Below are 17,656 nucleotides of genomic sequence, written 5' to 3'. Positions count from 1 at the left end.
CTAGAAAATATAAAAAGAACTGATCAGAGTTGAAAATACAATAGCTGAAAGGAAGGAAAAAAAAAAAAAAAACACTAGAAAGAATTAATCGCAGACTAGATGGTACAGGCGCTTTCTCGGAGGCTCAGCAGTAAAGAATCTGCTTGCAATGCCAGAGCCTGTTTCTCCCTTCAGAACTGTGATAGATCTAGGATAGATAAGACTATTCCACCAAATTATCTATCCTAGAAAATACTCTGTGCATTTAAGAAGAGTGTTATTCTGCTACCATAGAATGGTATGTTCTATATGATGATGATGATATAGTTGCTAAGCCATATCCGACTCTTGTGACCCCATGGACTGTAGCCTGCCAGGCTCCTCTGTCCATGGGATTCTCTAAGCAAGAATACTGGAGTGGGTTGCCATTTCCTTCTCCAATTTCTATATTTGTCTTAGCCTATATATGTCTGCTTGATCTAACATACGGTTCAAGTCCAATATTTCCTTTCTGATACTCGGTCTGAATGATCCATCCATTGCTTAAATGGAGTATTGATCTTGTCCTAGTCTTGTATTGTTGCCTGTTTATTCCTTCAGATCTGTTAGCACTTGCTTAATATATTTACCCTGATGCTGGGAGGGATTGGGGGCAGGAGGAGAAAGGGATGACAGAGGATGAGATGGCTGGATGGCATCACCGACTCGATGGACATGAATTTGGGTAAACTCCGGGAGCTGGTAATGGACAGGGAGGCCTGGTGTGCTGCGATTCATGGGGTCGCAAAGAGTCAGATACGACTGAGCGACTGAACTGAACTGAACTGAATATATTTAGGTGCTCCATGTATACTTATAATTATTACATCTTCTTCACTAATTGATCGCATTATCATTGTATAGTGACCTTCTTTGCATCTTGTTATTATTTTTGGCTTAAAATCTATTTTGTCTGATAGAAGCAGAGCTATACCTGCTTCCTTTCGGTTTCCTCTTGCATGGAATATCTTTTTTCATCTCATCGCTTTGAGCCTATGCATGTCGTTACATCTGTAGTGAGTCTTTTACAGGCGGCATGTACTTGCCTGTTATTTTTTTTTAATCCATCTAGTCACTCTGTGGCTTTCGTTGATGAATTCAACGCATTTACATTTAGAGTAATTATTAACATGTAGGGACTTGGTAATGTTCTCTTATTAATTGCTTATGGGCACTCTTGTAATTCAGTTGTTTCTTTTTTCCTTTGTTTCTGCTTATCCTTATAAACTGGTGCTTTTCCATGGTGCTTTTCCATGCTCTGTTTTCCCTTTCTCTATCTTTTGTTAACGTACTCTAAGTTTCTGCTTTTTAGATTATCACAGAGCTTATACACAATCCATTTTAAGCTGATAACTTTTTCACATTCATAAGTTCCATCATTTATTCCCTACTTTTATATTTTTGATGTTACATTTTAAGATCTTTTAGAACTAACACCCAAAAAAGATATCCTTTTCATTATAGGGGACTGGAATGCAAAAGTAGGAAGTGAAGAAACACCTGGAGTAACAGGCAAATTTGGCCTTGGAATACGGAATGAAGCAGGGCAAAGACTAATAGAGTTTTGCCAAGAAAATGCACTGGTCATAGCAAACACCCTCTTCCAACAACACAAGAGAAGACTCTACACATGGACATCACCAGATGGTCAACAGGAAAATCAGATTGATTATATTCTTTGCAGCCAAAGATGGAGAAGCTCTATACAGTCAACAAAAACAAGACCAGGAGCTGACTGTGGCTCAGATCATGAACTCCTTATTGCCAAATTCAGACAGAAATCGAAGAAAGTAGGGAAAACCACTAAACCATTCAGGTATGACCTAAATCAAATCCCTTATGATTATACAGTGGAAGTGAGAAATAGATTTAAGGGCCTAGATCTGATAGATAGAGTGCCTGATGAACTATGGAATGAGGTTCGTGACATTGTACAGGAGACAGGGATCAAGACCATCCCCATGGAAAAGAAATGCAAAAAAGCAAAATGGCTGTCTGGGGAGGCCTTACAAATAGCTGTGAAAAGAAGAGAAGCGAAAAACAAAGGAGAAAAGGAAAGATATAAGCATCTGAATGCAGAGTTCCAAAGAATAGCAAGAAGAGATAAGAAAGCCTTCTTCAGCGATCAATGCAAAGAAATAGAGGAAAACAACAGAATGGGAAAGACTAGAGATCTCTTCAAGAAAATTAGAGATACCAAGGGAATATTTCATGAAAAGACGAGCTCGATAAAGGACAGAAATGGTATGGACCTAACAGAAGCAGAAGATATTAAGAAGAGGTGGCAAGAGTACACAGAAGAACTGTACAAAAAAGATCTTCATGACCCAGATAATCACAATTGTGTGATCACATACCTAGAGTCAGGCATCCTGGAATATGAGTCAAGTGGGCCTTAGGAAGCATCACTATGAATAAAGCTAGTGGAGGTGATGGAATTTCCGTTAAACTATTTCAAATCCTGAAAGATGATGCTGTGAAAGTGCTGTACTCAATAGGCCAGCAAATTTGGAAAACTCAGGAGTGGCCACAGGACTGGAAAAGGTCAGTGGGATTCATTCCAATCCCAAAGAAAGGCAATGCCAAAGAATGCTCAAACTACCACACAATTGCACTCATCTCATACGCTAGTAAAGTAATGCTCAAAATTCTCCAAGCCAGGCTTCAGCAATACGTGAACCATGAACTTCCTGATGTTCAAGCTGGTTTAGAAAAGGCAGAGGAACCAGACATCAAATTGCCAACATCCGATGGATCATCAAAAAAGCAAGAGAGTTCCAGAAAAACATCTCTTTCTGCTTTATTGACTATGCCAAAGCCTTTGACTGTGTGGATCACAATAAACTGTGGGAAATTCTGAAAGAGATGGGAATACCAGACCACCTGACCTGCCTCTTGAGAAATCTGTATGCAGGTCAGGAAGCAACAGTTAGAACTGGACATGGAACAACAGACTGGTTCCAAATAGGAAAAGGAGTACGTCAAGGCTGTATATTGTCACCCTGCTTGTTTAACTTCTATGCAGAGTACATCATGAGAAACACTGGACTGAAAGAAACACAAGCTGGAATCAAGATTGCCGGGAGAAATATCAATAACCTCAGATATGCAGATGACACCACCCTTATGGCAGAAAGTGAAAAGGAACTAAAAAGTCTCTTGATGAAGGTTAAAGAGGAGAGTGAAAAAGTTGGTTTAAAACTCAACATTCAGAAAACGAAGATCATGGCATCTGGTCCCATCACTTCACGGGAAATAGATGGGGAAACAGTGGAAACAGTGTCAGACTTTATTTTTCTGGGCTCCAAAATCACTGCAGATGGTGACTGCAGCCATGAAATTAAAAGACGCTTACTCCTTGGAAGAAAAGTTATGACCAACCTAGATAGCATGTTCAAAAGCAGAGACATTACTTTGCCAACAAAGGTCCGTCTAGTCAAGGCTATGGTTTTTCCTGTGGTCATGTATGGATGTGAGAGTTGGACTGTGAAGAAGGCTGAGCGCCGAAGAATTGATGCTTTTTAAGTGTGGTGTTGGAGAAGACTCTTGAGAGTCCCTTGGACTGCAAGGAGATCCAACCAGTCCATTCTAAAGGAGATCAGCCCTGGGATTTCTTTGGAAGGAATGATGCTAAAGCTGAAACTCCAGTACTTTGGCCACCTCATGCAAAGAGTTGACTCATTGGAAAAGACTGATGCTGGGAGGGACTGGGGGCAGGAGGAGAAGGGGACGACAGAGGATGAGATGGCTGGATGGCATCACTTACTCGATAGACATGAGTCTGGGTGAACTCTGGGAGCTGGTGATGGACAGGGAGGCCTGGCGTGCTGCAATTCATGGGGTCGCAAAGAGTGTGACATGACTGAGCGACTGAACTTAACTGATACTGTGTATTCACTAACAAATTATAATGCTAGATTTATTTTTAATAATCTTTTCCTTTAATCTTTATCCTATAGTTCAGTGGTTAACACACTATCATATTATAGTTCGAGTTTTCTAGATATGAGTGTTTATCTTTATCAGCTTGTTTTATATTTTCATATGTTTTCAAGTCACTAACTGATACTTTTTCATTTTAGCTTGAATTCCTTTCAGCATTTCTTGCAAGGCAGATGTAGTGGTTAGGAACGCCCTCAGCTTTTGTTTGTCTGGGAAATTATCTCTCCATTTCTGAAAGATAACTTTAGCAGATAGAGTATTCCTGACTGGCAATTTTTTCAATACTTTGAATATATCATTCCATCCTTTCCTAGACTGTAGGGTTTCTGCTGAGAAATCTACTGGAATGAGGGTTCCTTTGAAGGTTACAATCTTTTTCTCTGGTTGTTTTTGGTATTCTCTTTATCTTTGATTTTTGACAGTTTCATTACAAAATGCCTTGTACAAGGTCTTTTTGCATTGAGATAATAGGGTTCTCCATTAGCTTCGTGAACTTGGATGTCTATATCTCTCCTCAGGTTTGACACATTTTTAGCTATTATATTTTTTTTATTTATTATTTTATTTATTTATTTATTTTTGGAGGTTAATTACTTTACAATATTGTATTGGTTTTGCCATACATTGACATGAATCCGCCACAGGTGTACACGTGTTCCCCATCCTGAACCCCCCTTCCACCTCCCTCCCCATCCCATCCCTCAGGGTCATCCCAGTGCTCCAGATGTGAGGACCCTGTATCATACATCAAACCTGGACTGGCAATTCGTTTCACATATGATAATATACATGTGTCAATGCCATTCTTCCAAACCATCCCACTCTCGCCCTCTCCCACAGAGTCCAAAAGACTGTTCTATACATCTATGTCTCTTTTGCTATCTCGCATACAGGGTTATCATTACCATCTTTCTAAATTCCATATATATGCGTTCGTATACTGTATTGGTGTTTTTCTTTCTGGCTTACTTCACTCTGTATAATAGGCTCCAGTTTCATCCACCTCATTAGAACTGATTCAAATGTATTCTTTTTAATGGCTGAGTAATATTCCATCGTGTATGTGTACCACAGTTTTCTTATCCATTCGTCTGCCGATGGACATCTAGGTTGCTTCCATGTCCTGGCTATTATAAACAGTGCTGCAATTAACACTGGGGTACACACGTCTCTTTCAATTCTGATTTCCTCTGTGTGTATGCCCAGCAGTGGGATTGCTGGGTCATATGACAGTTATGCATTCCCACCAACAGTGTAAGAGAGTTCCCTTTTCTCCATACCCTCTCCAGCATTTATTGCTTGTAGACTTTTGGATAGCAGCCATTCTGACTGGCATGAAATGGTATCTCATTGTGGTTTTGATTTGCATTTCTCTAATAACGAGTGATGTTGAGCCATCTTTTCATGTGTCTGTTAGCCATCTGTATATCTTCTTTGGAGAAATGTCTGTTTAGTTCTTTGGCCCAGTTTTTGACTGGGTCTTTTATTTTTCTGGAATTGAGCTAGAGGAGTTGCTTGTATATTTTTGAGATTAATTCTTTGTCCATTGCTTCATTTGCTATTATTTTCTCCCATTTTGAAGGCTGTCTTTTCACCTTGCTAATAGTTTCCTTTGTTGTGCAGAAGCTTTTAAGTTTAATTAGGTCCCATTTGTTTATTTTTGCTTTTATTTCCAATATTCTGGGAGGTGGGTCATAGAGGGTCCTGCTGTGATTTATGTCAGAGAGTGTTTTGCCTATGTTTTCCTCTAGGAGTTTTATAGTTTCTGGTCTTACATTTAGATATTTAATCCATTTTGAGTTTATTTTTGTATATGGTGTTAGAAAGTGTCCTAGTTTCATTCTTTTACAAGTGGTTGACCAGTTTTCCCAGCACCACTTGTTAAGAGATTGTCTTTTCTCCATTGTATATTTTTGACTGCTTTGTCAAAGATAAGGTGTCCATAGGTGCATGGATTTATCTCTGGGCTTTCTATTTTGTTCCATTGATTATATTTCTGTCTTTGTGCCAGGACCATACTGTCTTGATGACTGCAGCTTTGTAAAAGAGACTGAATTCAGGCAGGTTGATTCCTCCAGTTCCATTCTTCTTTCTCAAGATTGCTTTGGCTATTCGAGGTTTTTTGTATTTCCATACAAATTGTGAAATTATTTGTTCTAGTTCCATGAAAAATACCATTGGTAGCTTGATAGGGATTATGTTGAATCTATAGATTGCTTTGGGTAGTATACTCATTTTCACAGTATTGATTCTTCCAATCCATGAACACGTTACACTTCTCCATCTATTTGTGTCCTCTTTGATTTCTTTCACCAGTGTTTTATAGTTTTCTATATATAGGTCTTTTGTTTATTTAGGTAGATATATTCTTAAGTATTTTATTCTTTTCATTGCAATGGTGAATGGAATTGTTTCCTTAATTTCCCTTTCTGTTTTCTCATTGTTAATATATAGGAATGCAAGGGATTTCTGTGTGTTAATTTTATATCCTGCAACTTTACTATATTCATTGATTAGCTCTAGTAATTTTCTGGTGGAGTCTTTAGGGCTTTCTATGTATAGGATCGTGTCATCTGCAAACAGTGAGAGTTTTACTTCTTCTTTTCCAATTTGGATTCCTTTTATTTCCTTCTCTTCTCTGATTGCTGTGGCCAAAACTTCCAAAACTATGTTGAATAGTAGTGGTGAGAGTGGGCACCCTTGTCTTGTTCCTGACTTTAGGGGAAATGCTTTCAATTTTTCACCATTGAGGATAATGTTTGCTGTGGGTTTGTCATGTATAGCTTAATTGTGTTGCGGTATGTTCCTTCTATTCCTGCTTTCTGGAGGGTTTTTATCATAAATGGATGTTGAATTTTGTCAAAGGTTTTCTCTGCATCTATTGAGATAATCATATGGTTTTTATTTTTCAATTTGTTAATGTGGTGTATTATGTTGATTGATTTGAGGATATAGAAGAATCCTTGCATCCCTGGGATAAAGCCCACTTGGTCATGATGTATGATCTTTTTAATATGTTGCTGAATTTTTTGCTAGAATTTTGTTAAGGATTTTTGCACCTATGTTCATCAGTGATATTGGCCTGTAGCTATTATATTTTAAAATAAACCTTCTTTCCCCTCTTCTCCTTCTTCTCTCCTTTCGGAACTGCAATTATTCTAATATTTGTACATTTGATGGCATCCCAAAGATGACATCATCTTTCTTTGTTCTATGTCATGCTTTTTTCTTTCTTCACCTCTGGATGGATTCTTTCAAAGTTCCTACTAGCTAGATCACTTATTCTCTCTGCCATTTGGTCTATTCTACTATTCTACTATAGATGCCCTCTATAGCATTTTTCATTTCATTTATTGAATTCTTCAGCTCCAGAATTTCTGTTGGATTCTTTTTTACATAATTTCTATCTCTTTGTTAAATGACTCACTTTTTCATATATTGTCTTTCTGTGTTTTTTAATAGCTTGTTGAGTTTCCTCAAGGTATTTCAAATTCTTTGTCAGATTTCAGTATCTTGTGCCATTGAGTTCAGTTACTGGAAGGCTATTATTATTCTTTTGGTGATGACATACTTCCTTCAGTCTTCATGTGCCTTGTAATTTTACAGTGATGGTTTTGCATTTCCTATAATATCTGGGATTTTTCCCTGAACTTGTATGGATATACCTGCTCCCAGAGGCTTGTAGACTTCTTGCTTAATTACTGAATACGGTCAGCTTAATTTCATCCCTTTAGTGTCCTTTAACATTCTTATCTGCTTCTTTTCTGATCTTCTCCCCACCCCAGTCATGGAGGTATTGCCTCAGTAACACTTTTTTAGATGGACTTCTCCAGCAGTGTCTTGAAATGCCAGGGAAGACATGCACTCACTCACTGCTATCCTTTTCCTGTGTAGGATTGGACACTGCTTGCTAGTTCCACCCCAGGCACTGTTGCCTTGGGGAAACAGCAGTATGGGCAAAGCTGTAGTCTTCACTGCACCCAAACTCACATTACTATTATTTTTCTCCAGCTGCGTGCAGGAATCCCTCACCTGGAAAGCTACATTTCCACAGTCTCGCTGATCCGTAGGTTTCTGCTCAAGTCTGCACTCCCCAGGTTTTCCTTGGCAGGGGCCAAGAATTGAGGCAAATTCACTGACCCCTGCTGGTTTTGAGGCCCATATTGGGGTCTTTCTGACCATCACTAGATGCATAGGTGGTCAAGATTCCTCCTGGATCCCTTGGTGTATGGTTCTGGATCCCACAACACCCACTGAGGCACTTTGTTGATGTATGGATGCCTAATTAGTTGTTTAAAGAGGGGAGGACAAAAAGGAGAGATGTCTCACACTACCGTGAAGCTAATCTCACTCTGGACTTAATGTAGTGGACAGTGGAAACATTGATTATAACTAAATAGAAAGATCACATGATATAACTTGTATTAAGATTAGTCTCATATTTATATTTATTAAAGGAAAAATAATATCCTTAAAAATATTATCCCTTTTTATTTAAAAATATCCACATAGAATAAAACAACTGGGAGAAGAAACACAAAGAAGTCTATAAAAATACAAATAATTTAAAATTCTATAAGGGAAACCATCTGGTTTAGAGAGCATTTTATGGGCTAATCCAGAAGTTCCAATGAAATTATGTGCAAGAAATCTGAGAATTTCAGTATAAGAGGCAACAAGACTAGGAGGGAAAGAATGGTTTAACACACCTTATAGGAGTATGCAGCATACATTGGACAAGATTGAACAACCTTAAAAAAAAAAAGAAACCTTACTTTCTGACCTAGAAAGGAGCCAGGTCATGTCAATTAGCTCCCAGTAGTCTTTCTTCTGGAAACTCTTGAACATATTTTTGAGAATAGATCCCTGAAAGGGAAGAGCTAAGCTAAATGGAGCTTTCAGATATCCTCTGAGTTAGCCTGCTGAGACTCACCTGCAGAGATATTGTGGGAAGAATCCTGTTGCTCAGATCACAAAGCAGCAGGAGCTTTACAACTACCAGCGTTACTGATTTCTGTCCTTAGATTATCTGTACATCATGGATACCATCTCTGTCAGATGATAAGATTATGGATAGCAACACTGCTCTTTATTTCCCACTCAAGGAGTTTCAGGTGCTTCCAGCAGTTATTTCCAAAGACTACATTCAAAGAGCACAGAATTTATTTGAAAAGATTTGTACTTGTAGGTGTTGCAGGAAGGCGGACCCCTTCCAGGGCCTGAAACTGGGCTCTTGTCTAACACTCGGAAATGAATTGTCCAAGGAAACACATGTGCTGACAAAGCAAGAGATTTTATTGGGAAAGGGCATCCGGATGGAGAGCAGTAGGGTAAGGAACCCAGGAGAACTGCTTTACCGCGTGGCTCGCAGTTTCGGATTTTATGGTGATGGGATTAATTTCCAGGTGGTCTTCTAATTCAGACTCTTCTAATTCAGAGTCTTTCCTGGTGGCGTACACATTGCTCAGCCAAGATGGATGTTAGCGAGAGGGATTCTGGGAAGTGGACAGACACGCAGTGTCTCCTTTCGACCCTTCCCGAACTCACCACCACAGGCTTATTAGTTCTGTATTTCTTATCAGGATCTCCTGTCATAAAACAACTCATGCAAATGGTTACTATGGTGCCTGGCCAGGGTGGGTGGTTTCAATCAGTGTGCTTCAAACCTTTTTCTTTTTTTTTGCTAATGTTCCTATCTTGGTGAATGCACATTTATTTTTTTTACACTGAATTTTTTTCTTGGAATAATGTAATAAAATTTGTGAGTCTCAAACACTATGAATATGCACTGAATTTTACTTAGTGTATTATTTATTCATCTGCAGGAGAAGTCTTCATTACACAATGTTTATTATTAAAAATAAGATTACTTTAGGACCACCAATGTGTTCTAGCCATTAATTTTGTCATGGCCTCTTTAACCTCCTTGTTTCTGAGACTGTAGATGAGGGGGTTCAACATGGGGATTATGACTGTGTAGAACACAGACACCACTTTGTTTTGTTCGGCTGAGTAGCTGGACTTGGGCATCACATAAATGAATGTGATGGTCCCATAGAACAGAGTAACTGCTGTGAGGTGAGACGTGCAGGTGGAGAAGGCTTTGCGCCGCCCCTCAGTGGAACGCATCTTCAGGATTGAGAAAAGGATGTAGATGTAAGAGAGAGCAATGATAAACACAGTGGCTACAATAATTGAGCCAGAAGAGATGGCTGGAATTATTTCAGAAGTAAAATCATGAGAACAAGAAAGTTTCCAAAGTGGTGAATAATCACAGAAAAAGTGATTGACTTCATTTGATCCACAAAAGGACAGGCTTAACAAACAGCCAGTGAATGTCCAAGCATTCACACACCCACCTAGATAGGAAGCCCCCACTAAGAGAATGAAGATTCTGGGGGATATGTGGGTGGAGTAGAGCAGGGGCAAGCAGATGGCTGCATAGCGGTCATAGGCCATGGCAGCCAGCAGGAAGCACTCAGCTGTCCCAAATGTGACCACAGAACAGAGCTGAGCAACACAACCAGCAACTTGGATAGAAGTTCCTTTCCTGAGGAAGCCCATGAGCATGACAGGTGTGACTGATGAGGAGTACCCAATGTCCACAAAGGCCAAATGGCAGAGGAAAAGGTACATTGGGGTGTGAAGCTGAGGGCTGCTTCTGATTAACATGATTAAGCTGATATTACCCATTAAGGTAACCAGATAGATTCCCAAAAACACAATAAATAAAATGGCACAAACTGTAGCATTCTCCGCTAACCCCAAAATAATGAACTCTGTCACAGTTGTATAGTTTCCAGTCCCCATCTATACTGAGAATGGTGCCCACTGAAAGAAAAACAAGTGGATATTAGAAGAAAATACTATACTCTGCATACTTAGTTTTACAATAGCTATATAAGAAAGTACCAACATATATACTCACGTGTAAATATTTGGGGGAAATGTTTTCACACATGATATCTTGCATAAAACTTGAAAATATAGATATTCATTGATATAAGGCCAGGAATACTCAGAAAAATCTGTTTTTTTAACTTAACACATTCAAGTCACATTTGCATTGTGTAGTTGGTTTAGGTGGTCCACGAGGAATAGATTCACGTGAGCACATCCTAGAGATAGCCACCAGACACTATCAGAGACCCAATAACTGTATCTTCTAAGCCAAAGACATGATGAAAGGGAGTAGAAATGCTGGAATGGGCCAGGACCCATGGAAAAGAACAACTGTTCAAAATATATGAGGTATCACTTCTTATATGAAAGAGGATGAGCAACTGAATTTAAACAGGTATCACAGTTTTCAAGCACAACAAATATACAGGAAGTTTGGACAGAGGCAGGATGTAGAACAAGGTGCTCAAACCATGATCAAATCAACCTGGAGAGACTGAGCTTTGGAAAAGGAGATGGTATCATGTCAGGATCAAGTTATCTGATTCATGATAGTGAGTCAATCCAGGTAAAGGGAACCAGACACATTGATCAGGTCACTCCAGAAAGATTCCACAAGTGCCTGAGACTTTGCATAACCTGGGGCAATGGCTGTTAGCAAAAAGGTTCCAGCTTCCTACTTCCCACAGGTACCTAACCCCATGTGAATAGCACCTGTCTGTGAAAAATCACATCTTTAGGTCAGCTTCTAGGAAACTCTTTCCCTTATCAACTTGTTTGAGAAAAAAAAAAAAAATGAAAAAGCAAGAAAAGCATGAGAGCTTTCTCACCATCACAGAATGCTAAGCTTTAAAATGCAGCCCCATCCATTCCATCTCTCTCATTTTATAAAGTTAGAAACTGAGATCTAAAGAAGTTGGGTAACTAATTTTAGGTTAAATGTCTTTCTTACAACTGAGCTGAAGTCAAATTTCATTCCTGGAGCCTTCTAACTCATTACCACATTGATAAAACACAAAATTTTCTATACTTTCTAAAGAAGAACATAGAATATCAGAAAGTAATGCTCAAAATTCTCCAAGCCAGGCTTCAGCAATACGTGAACCGTGAACTTCCTGATGTTCAAGCTGGTTTTAGAAAAGGCAGAGGAACCAGAGACCAAATTGCCAACATCTGCTGAATCACTGAAAAAGCAAGAGAGTTCCAGAAAAACATCTATTTCTGCTTTATTGACTAGGCCAAAGCCTTTGACTGTGTGGATCACAATAAACTGTGGGAAATTCTGAAAGAGATGGGAATACCAGACCACCTGACCTGCCTCTTGAGAAATCTGTATGCAGGTCAGGAAGCAACAGTTAGAACTGGACATGGAACAACAGACTGGTTCCAAATAGGAAAAGGAATACGTCAAGGCTGTATATTGTCACCCTGCTTATTTAACTTCTATGCAGAGTACATCATGAGAAATGCTGGGCTGGAAGAAGCACAAGCTGGAATCAAGATTGCCAGGAGAAATATCAATAACCTCAGATATGCAGATGACACCACCCTTATGGCAGAAAGTGAAAAGGAACTAAAAAGCCTCTTGATGAAAGTGAAAGTGGAGAGTGAAAAAGTTGGCTTAAAATTCAACATTCAGAAAACGAAGATCATGGCATCTGGTCCCATCACTTCATGGGAAATAGATGGGGAAACAGTGGAAACAGTGTCAGACTTTTTTTTTTTTTTCGGGCTCCCAAATCACTGCAAATGGTGACTGCAGCCATGAAATTAAAAGACGCTTATTCCTTGGAAGAAAAGTTATGACCAACCTAGATAGCATATTGAAAGCAGAGACATTACTTTGCCAACAAAGGTCCATCTAGTCAAGGCTATGGTTTTTCCTGTGGTCATGTATGGATGTGAGAGTTGGACTGTGAAGAAAGCTGAGCACTGAAGAATTGATGCTTTTTAAGTGTGGTGTTGGAGAAGACTCTTGAGAGTCCTTGGACTGCAAGGGGATCCAACCAGTCCATTCTGAAGGAGATCAGCCCTGGGATTTCTTTGGAAGGAATGATGCTAAAGCTGAAACTCCAGTACTTTGGCCACCTCATACGAAGAGTTGACTCATTGGAAAAGACTCTGATGCTGGGAGGGACTGGGGGCAGGAGGAGAAGGGGACGACAGAGGATGAGATGGCTGGATGGCATCACTGACTCGATGGACGTGAGTCTGAGTGAACTCCGGGAGTTGGTGATAGACAGGGAGGCCTGGTGTGCTGGGATTCATGGGGTCCCAAAGAGTCAGACACAACTGAGTGACTGAACTGAACTGAACTGATATTTGGTTCATTTATATGTTCAAAAAGTTTTTCAATTACATTAATACATTAATAATATAGGTAATATCTTTACTCTTAAAAGGATGACTTTGAAATCTAGTAATTCATATAAATAAATGGCTACAAGGTAATGGCAACTCTGTGAGGCAGATAATATATGTACTCAGTGCCCCGATACAGAAAATTGATGTGGTCATGTGTTCAACTGGACTATTAGGGTTCCTTGGTAGGTAAGAAATCAAATTTAACTAGGATTTCTTTTGGAGAGCAATAAAAGAGATAGGTATGACATTTGAGTGTAGATGCAAGTAGAGAGTGAAACCACCATTATTTAAGCAGAGCATTTAAGATGAATGAGTACATGAGACGGGTAAAGCCAACAAAAAAATGTCAGGCCCCCAGGGAAATGCTTTCATTATTCTACTAAAGAGAATGAGCTAGAAAGACAGGAGATGGTGATAGTTACAGTTTGAGATGCTTAAATGAGATCAAAAGCTGCAGTTATTGGCAAATGACACTGTCTAGTAAATCTGACAATGGAGTGACTGGATACAGTAGGGAGAAAAAGAAGATCTTTGGAAGGGAAATCAAGAAACTAAGGGGCCATAATGTTCAAAGGATCTTCTCTATGAAGATATTAAAATCACAATTCTTGTAGAGCAAGCCAAAGCCAAAAACTTTCCAAAGATGAGGAAACATAATGCTAGTTAGTAGGTGATTGCAAAAAGGTGGAGGAGGATAAGGAGGATTGGTTATAGAGGCTGATGATGTAAGCTCAACTATAAGCGTTTGTAGTCCAAAGAGAAACAATGTCTGTAGGCGCCAGTGGAGGAGAAGGAATACCAGCCTCTACCAGGCCCAGGGGTATTAAGAGTAAGAGAAAAAGCATATGTCTCTTGAGAAGACTGTAGAGAAAAAAAAAAAAATGTCCTCAGGGTTAGCAAAGCATTAATATCTATAGAAAAGAAGAGTGAAGAGAGTGGAATGCTCTAAAGAGATACTGAAGACATGAGGTTTTGTGGATAATCATTAAGTATAAGAAACATAGGAAAAAGGCTTCAGGAGTTAAAGAGAGATGGAAGCAGGACCTCTTCATTCAAGAGAAAATAAGGAGACTTGAAAATAACCTTTCTTAACTCCAGTAGAATGGAGTTAATGTTCAAAGACCAAGTAAAGAAGATAATTTGAAAAAATAATGGATAGATATTATTATGTTGTGTTTAACCTCTGAATGAACAAAAAAGGTAATGAAGGCTACTTCCAAAACTGTGGAGGAGGGGTAATAGGGAAAATCAGAGCCTATTTTGAATGTCAGTGACGGCATGGACCAAAGCATTGTAAAGATATGCCATGAGCTTTGCAGCCATATAGGCCTGGAATCAGATTCTAGCTTTACCACTGATTATCTATGAAATCTTAGACAATTTTTATAAGTTTTCAACCCTTCATTATTTATTTGTTTCTTTAAAAAATACTTCACATAATTCTTGTGTTAAATAAGATGATGTATATAATAATACAAAGTACTGCTCATAGAAATAAGTGGACTTAAGAAAGGATTATTTGCTTGAAGTAACCCAAATCTTAAGCTCTAATACAAAAATGAAAAACAAATATTATTGTATCAATAGAAAAGGAAAATTATTACCTGCAGATGTTTGTACCTCAATGATAAGGACAAACGTCAAAAACTCATTGTAAAGCAAGGCTATATTTATGAGATTCGGGGGCTTTGGGGATGTAATCCCTTGAGTACATTACTTGTTTGTGAAAATTTCACTGGAAATCTATCAGGACAGAGAAAATTTCAGGTATACCTGCTCATGTAAATATGTGTCATCTCAAGAATATCTACAAACACTTTTTGTCTGTTCATTAGAGTTTTCAAAGTGAAAACTTTTGATGCATTTCTAAACTAATTCTAACTGTATTGGAACATGCAAGAAGAAACAAAGATACAGTGTAGAAGATGTAATTTCAACTCAAAACAGAAATCCTTCTGGGAAAAATAAGTGCTTGTGTGTGCATGTGGTGGGGGAGGGGTTGGCTATGGCTAGGCAGTGAATATCAAACTAATATGAAAAGAAGGGACTCAGGATTCTCATGGTACTTAGTTTAAAATAGTTAATATCACCTGTGATCACCTAAAATAAAGTGCCCACTGAAGGCAAGTCTTTTGATGATATAATACCCTAGACAGAATGAAGAGTTTCAGAAATTCACCTACAGTGGTGTTGGATCATCTCTTCTAATCACTCCAGAAATCTCACAGAGAATTACAGATTCATATTTGTTAATCCTTTGCCTAAATAATGGAGTGAAACCAAGAGCTATCAATGACTAAGCTGTAATTCCTAGAGCAAACATTGATTCTGTTAGTTGATATATTACAACAACTGAGTTCAACATCTCTGTAGATATATAATGAGGAATTTAACTTTGATCAGAAAATAATAGAAATGAGGATATACCTGAAGGTTTTGATGACTCAAATTACCCTGAACCTCTGACTCTCCTGGAGAGTTTGCCAGTCAAAGAAGCTCCTCTTTGCCTGTATGATGAGGCTGCTCCTAACTTGTTTGAGGACACTTTAATGACTTCACCTGAGGAAGTTACCTTTCAAGGTAAATACAAACTCCTTATCCCTCATCCTTAGTTGTTTCTTTTTCTTTTTTTCTGAAGCTCCCAACATACTCAGGAGACATTAAGTCAAAGCTGAGAATATAAGATTTACATATCAAAGAGTTTTAATATTTTCCCAATTTATTTCATACTAGTGTATAGGAATGGTATAAAGGTACCAAACTGAGGGAAGAATATCCTATTAGAGTATTTGAATTTATAATGTACAGTTGACCCTTACAAAGCAGGGGTTGGGAGCACTGATTTTCCATGCAGTAGAAAAATCCATTTTTAATTTATAGTTGACCTACCTATATGAGGTTGGGTTCCTTAATTCTGCAGTTCTGGATTCAACCAACCATAAGTCATGTGGTATTGTAGTATTTAAAATTGGAAAAAATCTGTGTATAAATGAACTTCCACAATTCAAACCTGGGTTCTTCAAAGGTCCACTATAGTTGTTTGCTTAGTTAGTTAACTAGAACCTAAACTGAAGGATTCCCTGAGTAAGGTGAATTTGGAAGCCAGAAAAAATTGCCTGGTATATGCAGAAGTAATCAAATGTTTGGAAAGATATGGAAAGGTGACCTGAGTGTATCATATGCAGCCCATATGCCTTCCAAGAAGAGTTGAGAAACATCTTCTACCCCACGACACTGAGAAATTCATTGGTGAAGGAACATAATTATTTTTAAGAAGAAATGAAACAGCTATTGTCTGTAGCCCAAAGATGTGGATGCATTCATGTCAAGTCACTTCAGTCATCTCTGACTCTTTGCAACCTTATGGACTGCAGCCTGCCAGGCTCCTCTGTCCATGGGGATTCTCCAGGCAAGAATACTGGAGTGGGTTGCCATGCCCTCCTCCAGGGAATCTTTCTGACCCAGGGATCAAACCTACATCTCTTATGTCTCCTGCATTAGCAACAGATTCTTCACCACTAGTGTCACCTGGGAAGCCCAGAGATGTGGGTGGGAGATATCAAATGAGAAATAAGATCAAATTTTGAATACCATATTATAAATAATTGCCTTATCAAAATTGGTGTGGTGCTCCAAACACATGTATATGGTTGCTGCCACTTTGATAAGGCAATTATTTATAATTTGGTATCCAAAACATCTGGGATCTTCAGGGGTAGCTAATTAAGCATGGCATTCTTAAAATCATGGATAGACAGCCCAACCCACTAATGTTTCAGGCCCCAGAATTCCATTGCAGTTCACCAATCAGTGAGGGTGCTTATAGGAATCTTGTTGTAAGTAGAATTTTGACCTATTTTTATCTCATTGTGGGCCCAATATCACCCTGATTTGTTATACATAAATAACTGAAATACACCTAGGCAACAACTGTCAGAATCTCCCCCCACCCCATTTAGTTTTCCAATCCCTGGAAAAAGGCTATTTCACTGCAAGATCCAAGTGGAGACTCCTGAAATCTACTTCTCCCAGCCAATATGGTAAGTCAAAGGAACATTTCTTTCTTCTGGGAAATAAGAGATAAATACATCCATCAAAGATGCAGTGTAAGACCCTGGAAGTATTGCTGAGGCAGCAAGATCCAGTTTCTGGGGCAGCAGGGTGGTGTCTTTCATGTCCAGCGTGCAGCAGTGGTTGCACTTACAATACATGCCGAGGTCCTAATGTTGAGCAGCAACTCTGGAGGGGTGCTCACTTGCTCAATTCCTTGCAGGGGTTTGGGGCATAGCTTTCACCCGGATACTTCTGTCTTCCTGGTGGCTCTTGATCTGCTGAAAATATAGGGAGTCTATTTTTGTTGCTTACAATTGAAAATTTTCACTGGTTCATATGCATACACTATTAGCATTATTTTTGTAAGTTAGAAATGCAT

At 38.8% G+C, this 17,656-nt stretch overlaps 1 protein-coding gene across 1 annotated transcript; it reads right to left on the bottom strand.

The window, feature by feature from the left end:
* Positions 1–9,831: 9,831 nt before the first annotated feature.
* LOC147357803 (olfactory receptor 5P80-like) lies at positions 9,832–10,770 on the bottom strand. Its single transcript, XM_086341961.1, has one exon. The coding sequence runs from the start codon at positions 10,768–10,770 to the stop codon at positions 9,832–9,834; it is 939 nt and encodes a 312-aa protein (XP_086198087.1).
* Positions 10,771–17,656: the final 6,886 nt, after the last annotated feature.

Source organism: Bos grunniens, chromosome 15 (assembly GCF_055505025.1).
Source record: "Bos grunniens cultivar Pamir isolate PY7600 chromosome 15, Bosgru_T2T1.0, whole genome shotgun sequence".
Lineage (NCBI taxonomy): Eukaryota > Metazoa > Chordata > Mammalia > Artiodactyla > Bovidae > Bos > Bos grunniens.
The sequence above is the reverse complement of the archived record's forward strand: the minus strand, read 5'-3'. Positions and strand labels throughout refer to the sequence as shown.